At 43.7% G+C, this 21,248-nt stretch overlaps 2 protein-coding genes across 2 annotated transcripts in view; one reads left to right on the top strand and one right to left on the bottom strand.

Annotated features, from left to right (window-relative positions):
* Positions 1–4,817: 4,817 nt before the first annotated feature.
* On the top strand, positions 4,818–13,646 carry LOC117061263 (purpurin). The gene is made up of 6 exons (XM_033173985.1): positions 4,818–4,969; positions 7,875–7,995; positions 8,984–9,120; positions 10,316–10,428; positions 11,663–11,875; positions 13,422–13,646. The coding sequence occupies exons 2-6, from the start codon at positions 7,876–7,878 to the stop codon at positions 13,430–13,432; spliced, it is 594 nt and encodes a 197-aa protein (XP_033029876.1). The 5' UTR covers positions 4,818–4,969; position 7,875; the 3' UTR covers positions 13,433–13,646.
* A 1,519-nt stretch (positions 13,647–15,165) lies between these two features.
* IDUA (alpha-L-iduronidase) overlaps positions 15,166–21,248 on the bottom strand; it is a 50,944-nt gene continuing 44,861 nt past the window's right edge. Inside the window, exons 11-14 of the mRNA XM_033173030.1 lie at positions 19,349–19,474; positions 17,567–17,643; positions 16,333–16,433; positions 15,166–15,619 (exon numbers count right to left, since the gene is read on the bottom strand). Coding sequence (XP_033028921.1) covers positions 15,522–15,619; positions 16,333–16,433; positions 17,567–17,643; positions 19,349–19,474 — 402 coding nt within the window. The 3' untranslated portion in view covers positions 15,166–15,521. The remainder of the gene's footprint in view (positions 15,620–16,332; positions 16,434–17,566; positions 17,644–19,348; positions 19,475–21,248) is intronic.

Here is a 21,248-nt window from a genome sequence, read left to right as displayed (position 1 = left end):
TTAAGGTGCAAAGATGATTTTTGCAACTCTTTTTTAGCCATATATTTAACATCAAATATGAATCCATGCTTATCCTTGAACTGTACCATTTGCTTAAATCTGTCCTTTAGGCGAGCAATTGTTTCATCCAGCACAACTTCAAAGAATTCTATGCAAGATTTGCCTTTTGGATCAAGAATGGCGTCTTTTGACGTTTCATCTAGTAAAGTCTGTGTTACTCTCTCACGCACAGCTCTGGGAATGTTTTCTCTCTTTTTTTAATGAATTAATAAATGTTTTATTGTATTTTAGACTTCTTACATCTGCCATTATTTCATACATTTTATACATACTTTTCATTTGTACTTATTTTACAAATTAAATTCCGCTATATAAATTAATAAAATGTATGTACTTTCCCATATATAATTTCTCTTTCATTGGCTCATTTTCCTTGATTTCTCGTACGCACAATAATAACAGTAATGCTGCTAATAAGAAAAGAAATGAAAATATAAAACTACACATTATATTCTTTTATATCTATTTAACAATACCATACTGAGAGAGAGAAAAAAAGAAAAGGGAAAAAAGGAAAGAAAGAAAGAAAGAAAGAAAGAAAGAAAGAAAGAAAGAAAGAAAGAAAGAAAGAAAGAAACAAGAAGAAGAAGGGGAGAGGGAGAAGGAAACAAAAAAAGGGGGAGAGGAGGGGAAGAAAAAGGGAAGAAGAAGTAGACAAAATAAAAAAGAAAAAGAAAAGAAAAGAAAGAAAAGAAAAAAGAAAGAAAGAAAAAAGAACACACAAACATCTCTGGGAATGTTTTCTCAATGAGATCTTCTTCAGCTTTTCTCAATGAGATTTTCTTCAGCCAGCAGAAAAGACTGAAAGACAACATTTTCTCCTCTCTGCTAAGATTTTGTTGCAAAACAATCCCTGTGAAATCGTGAATTTCTTCTCCCTTCACCATGTACTAAAAGAAAATGGCGGCTTTCTCCTCCTGATGTGCTGAGAGAACTGGGCAATTGTGCCTGTGCAGGAAAAAGGGCATAAGAACAGGCTGTATGGGGGGCAGGCAGGGTTTCATACGAGATTTTTGGGCCTCCTTAAATGTGGGGTCCCAGGAGGTTGCCCAGTGTGTCAGGCCCTAAAACCACCACCCTAAATGATCATGGAAAAGGCATATTTGATATTCTACATGCAGACCCTCTAGGTGTCCCTGTTTTCCAGGGGCAGTCCTGGATTTACAGAAGCTGGCCTGGTTTCTGATTTGATCCTGGAATGACCCACTTTTCCTTAGGACGCCCCTATTTTCATTGGAGAAATGTTGGGGGGCATGGAATAGGACAGCTATGTCCCTATTTTCATTGAAGAAATGTTGGAGGGGATGCTACATGTCAGTTTTGGACAACGGCTGCTCATTAAATCAAACCTTCTGCTTCAAAATACATTTGTCCTATGGTAGCCCTGTGACCTGTGTCTGTCTTTCCCCTCTGAAGTGACATTCATTAGCACAAATAGACATCTGGCCAAGGGCATCCTCTCTCTGGCGGCACGTGCTGAGGATGGAATTCTTTAGCCTTTGACAGTTTCACTCCTTAGCTTTTTAAATCCAGCCTCAATAAAGACAGAAGCAAGCTTAGCTTACCCATAGCAGGCTGACAACTCATGGAGCTCTGTAAAGCACTCAGACACATGGCCCGGAAGGAGCGGTCATGCCATGAGCTTAATTGACTAGCTCAAGAGATGCTTTCTGGGTTGTATGTGTGCAACCCAAAGAGTCACTGTGTTTGTGAAGCTGTGGCTGCCTCTCTCTTTGGGTGGGATCCAATCACATACCACCAGCAAAATCAGCTTGTGAAATTGCCGTTGCCTGTGAGATCTTGTGCTTACTTCCTCAGAATATCAAACTTTCTGCAGTAAGGAAAGTGATGAGGAAATGCACTGGAAAGCATGAACAGCATTTGCTGTGTCACACAACACTGGGCATACCCAGACTTCCTTTTGTGCCTCATTTCTAGGCACAGCTCTAGGCTTTAAAACTCTGTATCCAGGCGCCAAGCGTGTTTTTGTTTGTGTCACCACTTTCCCTGGAAAAAACGCAAATGGCAATCAGATTTTTCACAGTAAAACGTGGGGCTTCCCAGGGAAAGAGCCTGGAAAATAACAAAACAAAACCCACTCCGACATGGAGCTTTAAATCAGAGACTCGTGTCTGGAAAGTGTAACACAAAAGCAAGTCCATTATCTCATGTCCCAGCAAACAAATCAGGATGAATGCTCAATAAACAGGTCGTCTGAAATTATTGCCCTGTGTTTCCATATCTATATTCACCCATTAAAATAAAGAACTGGCTCCATAAATTATGTCAGCAAATGAAACTTTGTTAAGGGTGCTGGTTCTAGTTTTGAAGGGAGGGGGCTTGGGCAAGGTACCCTCAGCAGCACCCCAACCCCATATCTCTTTCTTGTTTCTGCCACTCTTTCCTATTCTTTTGCCTCCTCTCTCCTCTGGGCCTAATGCACACAACAGCCAGAGGGAGCGTGCAAGGCATGTTCAAGATTCTGCTGCAACTCATCCATCTTGTCACTGTTTGTACCCTCAGAGAAGGCAGATGAACAGGCAGAGAGAGCAAGCGAGAAGAGCAGTAGGGGCCCTGGGTAACTGAATTTAAGCGTGGGGAAACTGAGAAACCGAGAGGACAGAAACGGACAGATCCTTCCATCCCAACCCCTGACCTTTCAGCCCTTGTTCAACTCCTAATGTGGACCCTTGCTGTAAACACGTTGCCAAATTTGGAGTCTAGGATTGAAGAGGTCATGGTCTGGTTTCATGAAAGTAACCTGAAGGCCAAATATTGTCACTAAAGGAAATGCCAAGAGGATCACCACCATTCAGAGGTGACTGAAGGGTCAAGAAGAGCGAGCATTCGTGAGTGTGGCGAGGCCTTATGTAATACGCTGTGCTTGAACTAAGAGAGCTTATCTTGATACTGTGTCTGGGATGGGTGAGGCAGCGGACTGCTGATCTCCAAAGTCTGGTACAAGCCGCGACCTTTTAATGACAATCTAGTGGCTTGTGGATTAGCCCTCAGAGACAGGTGTTGAGCTTCCTTTGAAACCGGTAAAGAGTGGTTCTTGAAGGCCATTTCTCTGCATTCCGGTTGGAAGGGGGAAACTTCTGGAAAGGCATTGTTCCGTCCCCGAGGGGGAATAAGACAGAGTGGTCTACTCTGTGGGGCATATTTGCACGGGGAGCTCTAATTCTGAAAGGGGGCTAGGGAACTTTAATACAATTGTTATAAGAAAAAACTGCACCTACAGTTTCCAGAGTTGTTTGGGTAAACCGCAGCAGATAAACTAGTATAAAACAAATGCAAGTTTGTTGTGTGCATATATATTTGTGCGTGGGTATTAAAAAAAAAAACCAGGCCACAACCTTATCCATTAGAGCAAAGTAATCAGGGGTTGACACAGCACTGAGGGTAAGGATCACTGCCCATTCCAACAGGCCACCTGCTGCTTGATACCCTTCCCAACACAACTGCCAAGGGGGTGTGTGTGAGAGAGAGACCCTTCATGACACAGACCACTGATGTGTGTGTATATATTATTTGCATACAAAGCACGCAAGCAAATGAGCTCAGCCAAAGAAATGAGGATTGTTGAACTTGGCCAAATATCTTATGCAGAATTCTCATGAACTAGTACTCCAATGCTTAGTTAGACTATTTTGGTCTTAATCTGTGCTTCCATCAATAGGCTTTCGAAATAAATATACTGGAAATAGTAAACTACTGTATTAAAAAAGAACATGGTAACCTCCCAAGTTTTTTGGTGCTTTGCAATGAAGATTTTGTGTTTTTACCTTGTATTTTTATGTTGTGAACCACCCTGAGATCTCCGGATGAAGAATGGTATACAAACTAATTAATTGACTAATTAAATAAATAAAGATAGCCCCCTGCTCTGAGGATCTTAGAATTTAAATTCTGTCACTCGGGGATGGAGTCCCCACTGAGTTGTGTGCATGCAAAATATGTGCAAGTTTTAAAATCTTCTTGGATTCAGGCAACAAGTTAGAAAGAATGATCTAAAGGGGCACGATTCAGTGTTTCTTTGCTGAAGTTAAGCATGTGAGTTCTGAGCCTGGACAGAAATCCATCTGGAGACTTCAGGTAGGGTTGCCACTTGTGCTGTATAATACAGGATTGTCCCGTATTCCAGTGCAAAATGCTACATCCTGTATTGAGACTGTTTTGTCCTGTAATTCAGGTCCCCTCTCTCTCTCTGCCAAGTTAGGGATGCTCTCCAGATTCATGTGTTTGAAATGGTGTGTGAAAGGTCATGTATTTAAGCTCTGGGTAGCCAAGCACAGACAGATTTACAAATTCATGTCTCTGTGTGAGACAAATTCCAGAGGGTCCAACCTGTAAGGCTGCAATAGATTGTAATGGATTGCTCCTGAAGCACAAAACTGTATTTTTGTTTGCGCCCAACTGCCCAGTCCCGTATTTTGCCAAAACAAAGGTGGCACCCCTATATATATACAGTTGTCTTTATTTAGATATCTCCATTTGAGGTTGCTGGAGGAAAGCTCCAGTGCAATTTTACTGACCATCTTGGGATGCATGAGTTTCTAATTTAGCAGGCCATGTGCTTCAGAGGAGACAGAGGGCTGGACATGGAAGCGGTGCTGCTTTGGCTATTTAGGCTCATCAGTTGGGATGCTTTCTTGGATTAGGTAAAAGCAATGTGTGTTTGATAACAGCTGATGGTCCGGGTGTGGGGATTACTAGCGAAGTTGTTTACATAATGGATTATCCATCTTTAAGCATCTTACTCAGGTCCAGGAGACAAAGAGCCAATTAGTGCCTTTCCAAACACCTTATTTAAAGGCAGCCAGCACAGTGCTATCCACAGTCACGCCTCTTCAGAGCAACAAGAACAAATTGCTTGGAATAAGTTCAAGAAGACTCAACAATCCATCAGGTAGGTCTTTCAATAGCTGTAGAAGATGCAATTTCATGTCATTTTATTCCTGATTCATTGAGGTGTCTTCTTGTTTCGTCTACTGAGATGCATTCATTATTTACATAATTACTTTTTCACTGTCGTTGGCCGGTTTTTAATACAATCTCTGATGGGGAAGCCCAGCTTCCGTGTAAAGTGGTGTGATCCACTACACAGATGGTGTAAGTTGCTTTTGATTGGCTTCCATAAGGTTTGGGCTACAGTGCAGATCAGATACCTGAATTTCATGGCGAGGTGTTGGCTAAAAGATGTCCACCCTTTGGTTTAACTGCAAGTTCGGCCTGATACATGAGTTGTCTGGAGGGATATGAGGGGGTCACTGCAAAGTGGCTGATTCCAGATTGCTAACAGTAACACCTGAAGAACGGCAATTACTGTACATAATTGGGCCAGTAATGGGATTCCGGTTACTTCAACCTTATCCTGACATGTTACAGTCCAGGAAAGCTTCAGCATTTGAGTCTGCTGACTAGGTACACTAACCCTCAAGGGACGCGGGTAGTGCTGTGGTCTAAACCACTGAACCTCTTGGGCTTCCTGATCAGAAGGTCAGTGGTTTGAATCCCCGTGGCGGGGTGAGCTCCCATTGCTCTGTCCCAGCTCCTGCCAAGCTAGCAGTTCAAAAGCATGCCAGTGCGAGTAGATAAATAGGTACTGCTGCGGCGGGAAGGTAAATGGCATTTCCGTGCGCTCTGGCACTTGTCACGGTGTCCGTTGCTCCAGAAGCAGTTTAGTCATACTGGCCACATGACCTGGAAAGCTGTCTGTGGACAAACGCCGTCTCCCTCAGCCTGAAACAAGATGAGCGCCATAACCCCATAGTCGCCTTTGACTGGACTTAACCATCCAGGGTCCTTTACCTCTCTACCTTTACTAACCCTCAGCAATGCCACATCAGTCCTTTGGAAGGATTCTAGGGGATAGAATTGTATGTTACACCCAACCTAATGCTTCATTGCTTATGGCCTGGATTCTGGAAATCTGATTGCTCTCAACTTTAGGTTAGCTTGACCTCCCTCTCCTGCTTAATACTCACAGCTTAATCAACCATGTGGCGGCTGCCTTGCCTGTTAACGCTCAAGGCAAGGAGATGGACACACATAGCAGACTACTGCAGGCAGATCACCTTGTAGGATTAGGGAAACTTCCTGTACGGAACAGATGGAAAATGCACAGCCAAGCCCTGTCAGGGACCAGCTGGATGAGGAGGAGTGATGGGAGCCGCCAGCCCTAGAGCCCTCCAAGAAGGGCTATGACTGGCTGGATGAAGAAGACTGCTAGGAGCCTGCCTCCCAAGACAGGAGGACACCTTAGAGCCTGGATCCTGGTGGTGGGACATTGAAGAGCAGTAAGCTGAAGGGAAGAGCTGGGAGCTGATAGAAGCAGGAGATTTGAGTGACCAAGGGTGTTCAGGAGAAGAAGGGCCCTCCAGGAAAGATTAGAAGCCGAGAGTCACAGTGTTTGTGCAGACAGTCCCAGTCCTGTTGACTCTCCTCCCCCTCTGACTCCCCACTCAAGGAGGGTTCTGCACATTGCTGAGCAGACAAGCCCAGAGGAGGAGCCGACCCCCTCAGTACTGCCTTCATTTGCTTGGGAGGGATCCAGAGTGAGAGGCTAGAGGGGGAAGGGCATGCCAAGAACTTAGTTTCAGCAATGCCTTCATTAAGACGAACCAGGGACAATAATAATAATAATAATAATAATAATAATAATAATAATAATAATAATTATTATTATTATTATTATTTCATTATTTATACCGTGCCCATCTGGCTGGATTCCCCCATCTGGCTGGATTTACTATGGAGGAGCATTCCATTATATAAGTTCCCACCTGCGGACTGAAACAGCACAGGCTAGATACAGGTTGACCACCTTAGCGAGAACTAAATCTCAGTAACAACTTGAACACAGTAGTCGCTGGACTTTGGTTCTGGATATTGACCAGAAGAGAGGACTTACATCAGGGCAGTAAACTTCTGGTCCATTTAAACCAATGGGGCTTTCTTTGAAGTAAACATGCATGAAATTGGGCTTCAGGGGTTTCAGAAATGTCAAGTTTCAAGGAAAGTAACTGGAAAGTATACTTAAATCAACAAGGCAAAGGGAGAACGAGAGACATTTGCAACAGAATATTTGCAAAATATAAATGATGTGTAAGAAGATAAAGTAAACAGGCATTACTTGTGAGAAAATTATCTGGTGCTTGATACATTCAAGCAGCCATCTCTACTGGATAAATCCAGATGAGTCAGTCTCTATAATTTAGCTTCTCTCATTGTAGATGGCAGTGATTTGTGTTGTTATCCCCTTAGAATTTTTTTACCCCTAAGTATTTTTGGACTTCTGAGATCCCTGAGGTTCCCCTGAGCTTGCTTATACCTCTCTGTTGGGAAAGGGTAGTGCTGCTTTGGCACTTTGGGAAATGAATTCGCTATTGGCATAAGACCTTACTGCAGATAGAACTCACAGTGAGCCAAGAACCCTTAGTTAAATGCATTTCCTAGGATTTGGTTGTCTCCAATTCCACCCTTGAGCCCACTGCCAATAGCGGCAGACCTTGGGATTTCAAATTTCAGTGGCGCCCTGTGTGACACCAAAATTCAGCACCTCCCTGCCTCTCACACTCCATTCTAAATCATACTTGTGGCATCCGCTGAGAAGGCTCCCCCTCCTCCCGGGCTCTGCGCCCAGTGCAGCCAAACCAGTTCCACTCCCTTAATTCTGCCTCTGCCGCCAGTATAACATCAGAGAATGAAAACCATACATTTATCTGGATGTGGAGACATTCCATGCTCCTCCTCCTCCTCAGGTACGTGAGCAAGTTTCTAACCAGTGCTGAACAAACTGCGTTGCTCCACAGAATGAAATACGCTCAGTACACATTCCTGGTGACGATCATCTCCATTATTGATTATTCCTCGGCGCAGCCTTCGTGTGCAGTGGAATCTTTCTCTGTGAAGGAAGACTTTGACCCCAAGAGGGTAACTATGAATACTTTCTGACATAAAGGGTGACAGTCAGCTCGTGTAACGCAGTTCATTTGCAAGGGTGTTGTTGTAAGCCACCCCAATCTCCAAACGGTGAAAGATTCCCACAGTTCATGTTTCTTTTTGGAAATGAGGCACTGTGGAGACTGTGGTGTCTTTATGATATTTGGTTTATTCACACATATATACAACTTGAGCCTACGGTGGAGGGGTTCACTATATCAACACCCCATAAGGGTATTGTTTATCTCAAAGTCACAACCTTGGATTCAAACAAACATCAAACACCGTGCTTTGCCTCTCTGGCTTTCCAGCTGGCTGCTTTTGCTTCCAGCTTCTAGCTCACAAGCAGCCAAATTTCAACACTAAACACTTGCTTTATTCCTCTTCACTATCTGAGAGTTGAGTCTGTCTATTTCCTGGAATTTGAAGGTTTGATTAGCTTTTAACATGTGCTGGATCGAGGGATAGAAGAGTCTGGTGCTTAGTTTAACGCGCACACACCAAACGCACAACAGTATAAATGTGATGGGAATGACAATTAAGTTTCTGAAATGTCCTTTCCAATTTGCTAGTTGTCCTCAAGTGTTTCTCAATTTTTGGGCTTCAGTCTCTGCTTCCCTCACCTTGTCATGTTAGGGTTAGTACACATGCCACTGGCATGCAAAGGTATTGGAGCTCTTTCAATGTCATTGGTGGTAACATATGCACAGGCAGGCCAGTGATGTCTCCCACCTGCAGCCTCAAGCGGTGTAGATCCTGCTGATAAACTGACCCTTGGTCTTCAGGTATTGCCACAACAATTACTTGGAAGGGCTCCAGAATTAGTTTTTATTGTTTGAAATTTGGATTTGGATTATAGAAGTCTGCTTGCTTTGAACTTTCAGGCAATGCCTGGTAACTCAGCTTTGATTAATACTCTAGCCTGGTGCCATGTGGTCTCTGTCCTTCCTGGTAACTTTCAGTGTCCTTTGCATTTTAGTATGCAGGTAAATGGTATGCGCTGGCCAAGAAAGACCCAGAAGGCCTGTTTCTACAAGATAACATCTCAGCTGAATATACCATTGAGGAAGACGGCACTATGATTGCATCTTCCAAAGGCAGAGTGAAGCTTTTCGGGTAAGTCCCGGGATGACCTCAAGTAGGCTTCCTTGTATCCCTGGTCACCTGTTCCTATGATATCATATTCCGTTCCTGTGATCAAGATGGGAAGTGTTGTGGCAACTACTAGGTTGTAGGGCTGAGCCGAAATGGGGGGAAGGTGAATTTGCAAAAGAATCCCCCCCACCACCCTGCAAAATGTAATCTCCAATTCCAGTAGTTGTTGAGTATGGGGACCTGCAAAATGGGGCAAAAATGTTCATCCATTCATAGATAGTGCAAGAAACACTGTCCTTCCTCTGGTTAGACTGGTGATGTTATCACATACCCAAATCTGACTTGCTAATCAGAAAAACCTATAAGGTCAATGCTTCATAATCTCACTTTGATTCTGTCGCATGATGGACCAAATGTCATTGTGACATGATTCTTGAATGGCCACATTTCAGGATGTGAACATCTCAAGGGAAGGATTTAAGTCCGTACACGGCCAACGAAAAGATGGGCTTCTGAAAAATCACACAGTGAGGGGAGATAGGAAGACATACACTAGGCCAGCATTTTGGTGATGGGGTAAATTGGATTCAGATGATTAGAGAGAGGCAAAAGATGGTTACGCAAGGCAGGGGTGGAGGAATCTGTGGTCTTCTAGATGTTAAGACTCCCAACTCCCATCAGCCCTAGTCAACATGGTCACGGGTTAAGGCTACTGAAAGTTGAAGTTGAACAACATCTGGATGTCCATAGATTTCCCCATCTCTGTTGTAAGAGTAGACCAAGCAAGTAGGATTGGAATGTGCATGGAGACAAGCCTACAGAAATGGCGGGCAGGAAGAGGCCTGTAGGGTTAGGATAGCAATGCAGAATCAGATGAGAGCTGAGCAGGACACTGCACTACTCTCCTTTTTAAAAATTAGTTTTTATTCAAGATTTTCTTGTGCAAAAAGACAAACGAACAAGAAAGAAAAATACATATAGCGTCTCCACTTCCAATTCAGTGTGTCTTTTCACACCACCACTCCTGAGGGCAGCAAAGTAGCTTTACAGGCACACACAGCTCTGGCCTCCAACAAAGGGGAGCAGCTGAGAGACCTGATTTGGCTCCCACAACACCTCTAGGATCTGCTACCTGATGCAGCTGCCTCACTCTGCCTAAAGTTAGAGCTGGCACTGATTAACGAGAATTCCTCTTCCTGTCGTCTTCCTGTTTCAGGTTCTGGGTGATCTGCGCCGACATGGCCGCCCAATACTCAGTGCCTGACCCCACCACTCCAGCAAAAATGTTCATGAATTATCAAGGCCTAGCAAGCTATTTGTCAAGTGGAGGTGAGCAAGATATTGCTTGTTGCTCGTGGGTGAGAATGTGGAAAAAGGGGGGACGTAAAAGAGTTGTGCCTCATTCTGTATCCCAAATGAGGCGGGTGTATGTCTGTGGCCCCTTTTGACATTATCTTAGCAGTGTGGAAGCCTTTCCTTCACTGCTTAGATTTATTTCTTTATTGAAATATGTCTCACCTTAATATAAAACATTCAGAGTGGCTTGTAATAAGAACAAAATGAACAGTTATGGGAGGTGGGGGGAAGTCAAGAAAACAATTAAAACACACATTAAGAATAGAACTCAGCAATGGGCCTATGTTCGCCTCCCTTGGGAGGCTGTTCCAGATCTTGGGTACCCCAGCTAGAAAAGCCCTGCATTTCAGGTCACCTGGGAGGAGCCCACAATATACCTTTCATATTCACCAGAGCAAAGAGGAGCTGTTGCCTCAGCTCTCTCTTTCTTATACTGCATTGTATCCCCCTTTTTTTTATTTATACTGGGAGGAATTCAACATTGCGCCAAGTTGACTGTTCCATCAACGCAAGCATTTTGGCTTGCCAGACAGAATACCACCCCCCTCTTCTCCTATCGCCATGCTGTTAGTTCCAGGGGTTATCTCAACACCCTTTACCAGATCCAATTCGCTGACAGGACTCATTAATTGAATCCCACTCCTCAGATTTATATCCCACCCTTTGACTATATTCGGTGCTATTTTTATAGAAAAAGAGGTGCCGGAACTCACCATGAACACCTCTCTCGTTCTCTTACAATGGCAACAGGGCCCACTTGAGAGGTGCCGGAACTGTGTTCTGGTGAGTTCCAGCTGGAAAAAAAGCCCTGACTATAGTCCTCAAAGATGCTTTTGCTTTGTAAATTCCCAATGAACAGACACACTTCCCAAGTGTTAGAGAAGACTCGTAGAGCGATTGTAGCCAGAGATAAACCAAAGGAGAACTCTGGTCCACTGCTTTTCCTTTCCTACAGAGTTTAACCTCAAACCTTTCTAGCTTTCTCCATCTGCCAGGAGGGAGCCTTAACAGTTCTGAACTGGCATGGCTGCTACTTATGCAGTAACAACAACATGCAGTCAAGCTTGGATAGTCAACATCAGCATTGCACACAGATGCCCGCTTTCATTCTTCCATCGCTCAGGGTTGGGGTGGGAGGGAATTATGTCTGTCTGCAGAACACTTTGGTATGGTTTCAGGTGACAACATACCATTGGTATGGTTTCAGGTGACAACTACTGGGTGATTGACACAGACTACGACAACTATGCCATCACCTATGCCTGCCGCAGTCTGAAAGAGGATGGCTCCTGCGATGACGGCTACTCCCTTATTTTCTCCCGCAACCCTCGTGGTCTGCCCCCAGCCATTCAGCGCATTGTGCGCCAGAAGCAGGAAGAAATCTGCATGTCTGGCCAGTTCCAGCCTGTGCTACAGTCAGGTATGTAAAACCCACACACACACACACACATTTTTGCTCCTTTCTTGAACGAGGGAAGGTTCAAGGTTGCTTGGGTTGTGCTGTACCATCTGTGAAACAGTCGTGTGGACAGCCAACCTACAAGAATATCTAGTCATGGGACCAGACAACCTACAGGAGCCACATATGACCCTCTTGGCTGATCTACAAAAGGCTCACATGGGTGTTGTCTGTGGCAGGATAGGAACAACAACAACAATTCTCCAGCCACTCTGGGCTGCCTTCAGATGTCTTCTAAAACTTGCATTGTTCTTTATCTCCTTGACATCTGAGTAAGGTAGGACTGGGCTAAACTGTGGTGCTCCGGACACCATTGGACTGCAACTCCCATCGTCCTTGACCACTGACCATGTAGGCAGGGGCTGATAGGTGTTGGGGCCCAGTAAAAGTGGCAGACCACAGGTTAGCCATGTCTGCTGTAAGGCATATAAGAGAGAGGGAATTCCTTTCTGAAGACTGCCTTGGGACCAGGTTCTGGCACCTTACCAGCATGTGCCAGCAGTAAGTTCCTGTGGCAAGGAGTGCTCGGTATTTTGCATCACCAACCAAGAGGAAATGAATCACAAACAGAAATGAAAGGCACAAATCTGCATTGAATTGGCGTCTACTTCTTTATATATTGAAATAATGACTATCATTTAAATAGAAATGCATCTCATAGGCAAGGACCCATGTAGCTGCAGAGTGTGCTGTCCAGATGCTCAGTTGATGGGCCACTTCCAGTCCCCTCCTCCTCTGCTCCCTTCTCGGGGGTTTTCAAACATTTAACTTGGACTAGGACTGCCCCTCTGTCAAGTAGGACACACGGCTACCTCAGGACTTTTGGGGGCAGCATCTAGGCTGCAACATTAGCCTGCCTATTATCATTCAAGTGACCCCAAAGGTCAGCCCTTCTGCACCAGGCCTTATAAAGCTCTTTCCTTGCTCCTCAGCTGGGGCAGTTTTTCTCCAGTACACGGTCTGCATAGCTGGGTCCTGGAACTTGTTCGCTTTGAGTTTGATCCATAGGAGGCAGGTGGCAGTTTTGAAACCAGGAATTCAATTCGGTCTTTGCTACGTAGTGATGAGGAGAGGCTTCAAAGCAAAATCTCTGAGACAAGCTCTACACTTAAAAAACAATCTTTTTACACATGTACAAGTTGAGAAGCCGGACCAGCTTCAAGATTAAGGGGACCTCTAGGCAAGTTTTCACCCACTTGCTTCCACTTTCTGCTTGGAGCAGGAAAAGAGTTATTAGGCAAAAGTTGAGCACTCCCTCCCTTCACTTGCAATTGTTCTCTCTCAAAGCAGCTTTGCCTGGATGTTTTGTGTGTCTTTAAAGCATTTCTTCTAGCCTTGCATTTGTGTGTGTGTGTATGTGTGTGAGAGGTTTCTGGGGCATTTAATAAATAAAACAACTGGAGCTCAACCATACTTTGAAATATATAACGATACAAAATGTTCTGGTTTGCATCGTGGTTATGACAATGCAACATCTAATGTGTGCCATTCTTGCTTGTCTCCATAGGGGCCTGTTAAATCAAGACTCCTTCAGAGTTGGAGCAGAGGCCTGATCTCTGCATCTTGAAGTCGTTCATGTAGTGTTTGGATTAGAAGCTTTTCCTCAAACACGTCTAAGTGTTGGCTTGTTGTTTTTATTTTACGGCACTTGGATGCTACACACCTCGCTTGTCTGAACTCAAAAGAACTGTGTTAACGTTTGTCAATAAATGTTTTTAAGTAATCTTTTAAACTGCTTCCTCATGCTGTGTTCACATGGGCAAATGTGTGGGGTTGGAGAATTTGTGGGCAATTTGGGAATGTAGTGGCTTTCGTCTTCGTCTTAACCCAACACAAAGAAACAAAAGTGTTTCAAAGAATGTGGGCTGCCATCAGAACTGGCAGTCCTATGTCATGGCACCATGTAGCACTGGGTTTCAAGTTTCAGGTGCCAGTTTTGTGTGTAAAGTGGTCCAGGTCAATGGGATCCACTTATCACATAAGTAGTAAGTGCCAAAGCTGTTCTCATGTTAGGGGAGCAGGAGGAGCAAAGTAACAAATGAAAGGAGAGCTAAAGTAATGTTTGAGGCCTAAAGGAGTCAGTCTGTCAGACAGAGACCATTGATCAAGAGAGGGCAGGGAGGCAGGTGAATAAAGTATAGTGCCATCCTGTGCAGACTTACTCAGATGTAAGCCTTTCCGAACATAAGACAGCCACATCCATTCATGTGCACGCATTTACACAAGTAATGACTTGGTTGTGGTCCTCATCCTCCCCTCCCCTCCAATAATAAAATCCATTCTGTATGCAGATACTGCAGCTCTCCTGCCTTAGTCACGTACTAGGCCTAGTATTTGTAAGGATCCTGAGCACTAAGTAGTAGTATGAGAGACTGTGTAAATACTGGAGGTGGGGTGGGTGGGTGTCCTTCATTTTTTTCAACTGATCCTGAAAGTGAGAGCAGGCAGTCCTGGGAGGCATCGTATCTCTGTAAATTATTGGCCCTGGCTCTTACGTTTTAGAGGTGGCTCCCAGAGCTGGACCAGTCTGTTTCAGTCTACCAAACACAATGAGATTTAAAGCCCTCCTTTTATTTAGTTTTTTAAGCTCAAAACCAAGTCATCAACTTTTGGGGGGCTGGGCAATGGGTACTTTGAATTTCGAAAAAGTGCTGTGGATACCAGTTACAATATGGCTGCCGCATCTAAAAGACCACAAAATGGCACAGGTATGCTGCCCCATAGATGTGGGGGGAGCACCTATACCAGCAACTGCCGTGCTCACTCTCCCTTGTCAAAGACATGCAATGTATTATTTACTTAAAGCTAATGGAAGGTGCCCAGCATTGCTCAAGAATGCTAAGAAACTAAAACAATTCAGTGCAGTTTTGAAAGTTTAATTCCATCATCCGGATTCAAAATGGTGTCCAAATTGTATCCAAGCATAGAGAAAAACCTGCTAGCTCATCATAGGAGCCGTCATGCAAAATTTGGTTATGCTATGTTAGGCATCCAATTGATTGGAGCAGCGAGTCTCGGGAAGGGTCGCCATTGGCCGCTGGCTCGCGTCAAACTGACCAATGGAGGGGAGGCCTGAGGTTGGTATGGCTTCGGATTGGCCAGTGTCACTGAAGTCTGAGCAACCTTGGAGCATGTTGGGAGATGTAGTCGGGGGGGGGGGGGGTTGCAAAAAAAATGGTGCCTGAAAAAAATTGGGGGGAAATGGTGATTGCCCTGATTGCAGAACCGTTCGTGGGCCGGATCCAGTAGTTTGCTGACCCCTGTTCCAGCCCATTCACTTTTCTTTTTTTCTAATCCATTTGACTCTCAAAACTAGTTACTGCAGGTGCTTGAACAAATGCTTACATCTGCAGCTGGCGTCCCTTGGGTTGTGGGGGGAGGCAGTTCTGCCTTAGGGTGCCTTAGGGTGCTACTTTGTTTTTCAAAATTATCTCTTGAAAAAGAAACTTTTGGCACTCTGGAGTGGCTTCCGGTCGCTCTTCTCATTTCTCCTCTGATGCCCTGGAAGTTGAGTTGAAGAACCACTGCTTTAAGGACTTGTACCCTGACAAAGTGCAAGCCCAATTCTGTAAGTTCTGGCTTGCCTTTGAGGTGCTCTTGGCCTTTCTTAAGATGCTTCATTGTAGTACACCGGGAGAGAAAACGGCCCCGCTCTGCCCCAGTAATCCACAGCTCGCACTTTGTAAAACCCTGCGACTGTTGTTTCTGTAGAGAAAGTCCAACGCAAATAGTTAGTTGAACATCTTGGTTATACTGAGAAAGACTGAAAAAAAATCTACATTGACAAAATGCCTGTATTTTGGTGTGTGTTTTTTAAGTAGATGCTTATCTCTGCAGCCAAATGTTCAGATAAGCCAGGTGCCAACTATTTGTTCTTTGTGGCAATAACCGAAGACCTTTTTTGTTTTGACAAGAATGAGAAAGATTTTTTTAAAAATCTGCCTGCCTTTAAAATTGCTGGGTCCCTAGACTGAATCTTTGATCCATCTGTGTACTTTTAACCTTCCTAAACAAAACACCCCCTTGTAAACCTGTGTGGAACTTCTCACTGTACCTTTAATCTTCCCATAAAGTTTTGTACTTATTGAGCAAAAGAACTTCTACAACCCAAAGCAACCATTTGATGATGATTTTAAAAATTAATTAATTAATTAATTAATTAATTAATTAATTAATTAATTAATAATACTAATACCCTGCCCATCTGGCTGGGTTTCACACCAGTGGCGTTTGGGAACCTGAATCTATAAACAGTGGCATATAGACTCCATTATCAAGCAAGGAAACATTACAGTTCCTTAAGGTTGCTTCAAAAAACGAAGCTGCCAATTTTAAAAAATGTTGTGTGGAAGGATTAAAATCATCTTAATTTGCTTTTGTTCTAAAAAATTTTTAAAAAGAAAGACACTGGACATTACCTGGGCTGTAGACCAATGCTGTAAATATACTGTCTTTGACACTGATTTGGTGGTATTTTTTTCCATCCTGTGAGAAAAACACTTCAAATTTTTTCAGGCACCTATGAAGAAAAACAAACAAACAAACAAATCACAGAGACTTGCAAGCTTATTGCTGTTCCCCTGCAAGGAAAAGTGATTTTTCAGAGGAACATAAGCAGAAATTAAAGACAACTATTCCAAACCTATTTAATCTAAAGCAAAGTTGAGCCCAATGGGTATGCTTACTGAGTTATCTCCATTTCATCCCATATCAGGTCTCTAACACACCTTTCTAAAATAGTGAGAGGTACCCAGTGCTGTTCTATTATGATAGTTCCATCACTACTTGTCAGATGGAATGTTCTCCCTCCTCGTCTGTTGTTCTGGGGGTTCCTCCAAGCCCCAAGAGCTGATCAGGGGGGCGTAAAGGGGAATAAGGAGGATTCATTGCACTAGCTTCTGCTAGCGTAACTGTTTAGTTGCATCCTGGCCACAATGATCAACTGGTGTACAGTATCTGCACAAAAGGATGTCTTCAACTCTAGACCCTGGTCACTGATTGGTTTTGCTGGAGGACCTTTTTGAGCAGAGTGATGGTGGTAGATCAAGCCCCCTCAAGGCCTATTGCCTAGCTCCACTACCACAGATTCTGCTCCTTTCAGATGCGAAAGAGCTAAAACCCCTAAAAGCTTAAAGGATCTAGGAGCTGCATATAAAAGCAGACTTGGAGGCACACATCACTCAACCCCAATCCTCTCCTTTATATGCCATGGGGCCAGGGGGGATAAATAAAAACAACACCTTCTCTATACTGTACTGGTCAGGCTCACTACAGTGCTAGAACAGAGGTGGGGAGTCTGGGCCTGCCATACGCTGCTGGACTACAACTCCCATCATCCTCAGTGACTGGTCACACTGGACAAGGCTGATTGGAGCTGGAGTCCAACAACATCTCTAGAGGGTCACAGGTTCCCTACCTGCCTTGCACTAGGCCATAAAACTCCAAGTGAGGTGAGCAAGAAGCAATTCATATGGCCCCAGAGCTCAGCAATATTTAGCCATTGCCCTCTGGATTTTCCAGTCTGATTCCTCACAGGCCCCCCGTATGTGAAATGTACAGTTGCTATTTAATTACTGCTTTACACAAAGAATTTGAAAAAGATGGATTTAAAACCGAGACAGTTCTGCATTCCTTTAGGTGTGAGTTACCTACTTTGAATTCACACAGCTGTCATCCCACACTACCAAAACTTGTCCATTTGTGAGATGGATGAGGCGAACACCATTCACCTGACAAGACAGACATTAGCTCAGGGTTAGCATGGCATGTATCAAAAGAGTGTGTTTATTTTTGTTTATTTTTTACATTATTTTATGTATTTTTTTCCACTAAAGCAAGATGTGAGAGAGCTTTTAAAAACGGATCAATTTGACCAAATGATGAGGCCACTAAGGATGGCTGATAAACCGGAAACAAAAAGAAAAAGAAAAGTGGGCATGATTTCTCAAGAGAGAGTGTTTCATCACATGAGTGGCGGACTATGGCCTCCCAAATTGCAGCTGTGCCCTGTGTGATGCTAAAATTTGGTGACCCCCGCCTCTCTCATTCTGTCCTAAAGCCCCCTGCACCATACCAGTCGTGCTACCCTAAAACCGCCTCTGCCACCTGCAGCCAGAAGCAGAAAAACTGAGATGCAAGCAAATGGTCTAAGGGAAGACAAGGCCTTACGGGACATGAGTTCAGAGTGGCTGGCAAGAGGGTGCTTCTCCTTGCAGTCTGGGATGCCAACAGCTTCTCTAAACAGACCGTATTTTTAGTGGGATGTGGGCAGAGGGCAGCCATCTGTAGGGCTGAACACTTACACATAGCCAAAAATAAATTAAAAAGTACACTGATCTACACAAAATCACCAGACACTCGCTTATATGTTTTATTGTGTTTTTATATATGTTGGAAGCTGCTCAGAGTGGCTGGGTTAACCCAGTCTGATGGGCGGGGCGTAAATAATAAAACTATTATTATTAATAAGAATGATCTTATATGATTTGCTAATAAAGAGGGGCTTATGATAACAAAAGCACCGAGCCAATAGTATTCATCTGAAACAAAATGGGTCCCAAACTCCAACACCCTAGGCTGGACTCAGAAAAACAAACAAACCAATGAAAATTACTTTTAGTAAGAAACCAGAGGCCTGCCTTTTGAGCATGACCAATCATGAGATACCCAGTCAGGATAGAGTGTTTTTTATGTATGCCACAACAGCTGCTAGAATTTTACTTGCAAGAAACTGGAAAGGCGAAGAGATTCCGACAGTGGAAGAATGGCAGATGAAATTAATGGACTTTATGGAACTCGCTGAACTGACCGCGAGACTCCGAGACCAGAGAGAGGAGAAGGTGCAACAGGATTGGAAGAAATTTAAGGACTATGTAAAAAATCGTGAAAAATTGGATATCTGAGCAGAATTAGCTTGTTGAATTGGCTTTAGCTAGTTGATGTTAGATAAAAATAGTATATAAGAAGTATTGTCATGAACGATTTAAATGTTTAGGAATGTTTTAGGATATGTAGTTTAAGTAATGAATTATAGTTGATTATTTAATATCTTGAAGACTATTAAGAAGAGTGGTGGATGTTAAAAAAATAGATACAAAGTTACTAAAGTATATTGATATTGAACGCAGTTGAGGGAACGGGGGAAGTCCCCCTCTAAAGAAGATAGAAACTAGAATTAAATAATGATAGTTTATTGTTCCGGTGTATGTAGGTATGTATAAGTTTTCTTTTATTTTTTGTTATTTTTGTTTATGTGTTTATTATGTTTTCTTTATTATGTATTTGTGTGTGTTTCTGTTGTTTAATGTGAAAATAATAAAATATCTTTAAAAAAGAAAAAAAGAAAAACAAACAAACCAAAGAAAATTGTTTGTTTCAAATCGGATTAGAGGTTCCACACATCTAAGGAAACAGTTTACAGGATGTTGTGCCTACCTGATGGGGAGCAGCGAGAGGCTTTGCACAGATGTGGACGAGGAAGATGGATGGAAATGGGAGCTCTTGTTTCAGCACCAAGCTGCCTTTTGCTGGGAGTGAAAATGGCCCTTTAACCACAGGGTCCTATGAAATAGAATAAAAATGCTTAATGGTCCCTGAGGAGAAACTTCCCTACAGTAGTCTTAACAGTATTAACCATGGTGATATGCTAAACATAGTCCAGGGGCCAGAGGGCACATGATCCACTTGCACAGGTAAGTGAGTCTCAGCCTGAATGGGAGATCACTCAGCAGTGCCCAAGTTAGCCATTCGGAGCATTCTGAAAGATCAGAAAAAGTGCAACAGTGCTTTTGAACAAAAATTGCTTCTGAAAGGTGACTTGGAGCCAGTGCTTTGGAACTTTTTCCCTTTCATGTGGGGAATGTGCATAGAATGGAGCACACCCACAGCTCATCGTGTTAGAATGCAAAACCTGAAGTGGGTTGTTTTGAAGGAGAGATCTGGGGTTAGCATATTTTACCTGAATGCCAGTGCTGGGGAATAACAGCAGGGAGGGCTATTGCCTTCATGGCTTGCTCTTGGGATTATTGGAGGTACCCGTCTGGCCCATGTGTGAAGCAGGATGTTAAGACTGTTTATTCAGCCACCTTTCAAAACACGTTTTCCCTTTGTACTTCTCCCATGCTTTCAGATTTCCACCTGGAAACGCCAATTGCACCATACATATAAAGTACATTTATAGCATCATGCCTTCTCACCTCCAAAAAGAATTCTGCGAACTGTAGAATGCCAAAGGTCTGCAAGCTGTAGCTCTGTGAGGGGAAACTATGTTTCCCAGGATTATTTGGGTGGAGGGGTGATGAGCCATGACTGTTAAGCTGGCATAAGCATGCTTTAAATGTATGGTGTAGCTTACTGACCATTTCAAATTATCCAAGACCAAAAGTAAGCTGGAGAGGCGTGGCGGACAATCCCCACTGTGGATTTCTGCTGTGATTTACAGTGGGAAATTGGCAGGCGCAGAAGGGGGGAAAAAACCACCTGTTTCTGCCTCACTGCAATTCACCCTGACCCTACATTACAGAACATGTGTGCGGTGAGGTAACTTGCAGTTCTTCCTTTAGTCAAAACACAACCCAAAAAACCCCAACCACATCATTTTTAAAAAATATCCACAGGGCAGGGTTCAGATTTCCTTGAGGGGGATCAGTGGGGCAGGGATCCCCCAGTGCGCAGGTATGTGCTTACGAAGGAGAATCGGCTTAAAGATCAAAAGAAAAGCAAAAGTGGTGTGCCTTCCACTGGCCTTGCACATTCGGATATCCTTACAACAAATATTTATGTAGCACCCACAGTGTACTGTGGAGTCAGCTCTACAGAAAAGTTGATCCAGCAGGAAGCCAACATCTGGACAGCATAAAAGGGACGGAATAAATTTTGCCAGCTCCTCACTTCTGAGGTACTCACAAGGAACGGTATACCAGAGGCACGAGTGGTAGGTAAGTAGCGGGTTGAAGGTGGGGAAGAGGCATCTCCTTCATTTTGGGGACGCTTCTGAGGCCCTAACCACACTACAAACATATATCAGTGCTATACCAGTTTAATAACTGAGGCATTCTCCCCAAGCTCCCTGGGAATTGTAGTTTGGTGAACAGTGCTGACTCTCCCAAGCTTCTGCTTCTCCCACTCCACAAAAACTACAGCTCCCAGGGTTCCCTGAGGAGAGGGAATGGATATTATGGCGGTTAAAATCAGTAGTGTAGAGTAGCCCTGTGATCACGCTATATTGAGTCGAAATATATACTGTTATATTTTACCAGAGAAGAAGGGAAGGATTCCTGGTGGTGGAGTGGTCCATTCCTACTATATAACAGACAAGAACTGCTGTCAAGGTTCT

The sequence above is a fragment of the Lacerta agilis genome, chromosome 16 (genome assembly GCF_009819535.1).
Source record: "Lacerta agilis isolate rLacAgi1 chromosome 16, rLacAgi1.pri, whole genome shotgun sequence".
Classification (NCBI taxonomy): Eukaryota; Metazoa; Chordata; class Lepidosauria; order Squamata; family Lacertidae; genus Lacerta; species Lacerta agilis.
The sequence above is the reverse complement of the archived record's forward strand: the minus strand, read 5'-3'. Positions and strand labels throughout refer to the sequence as shown.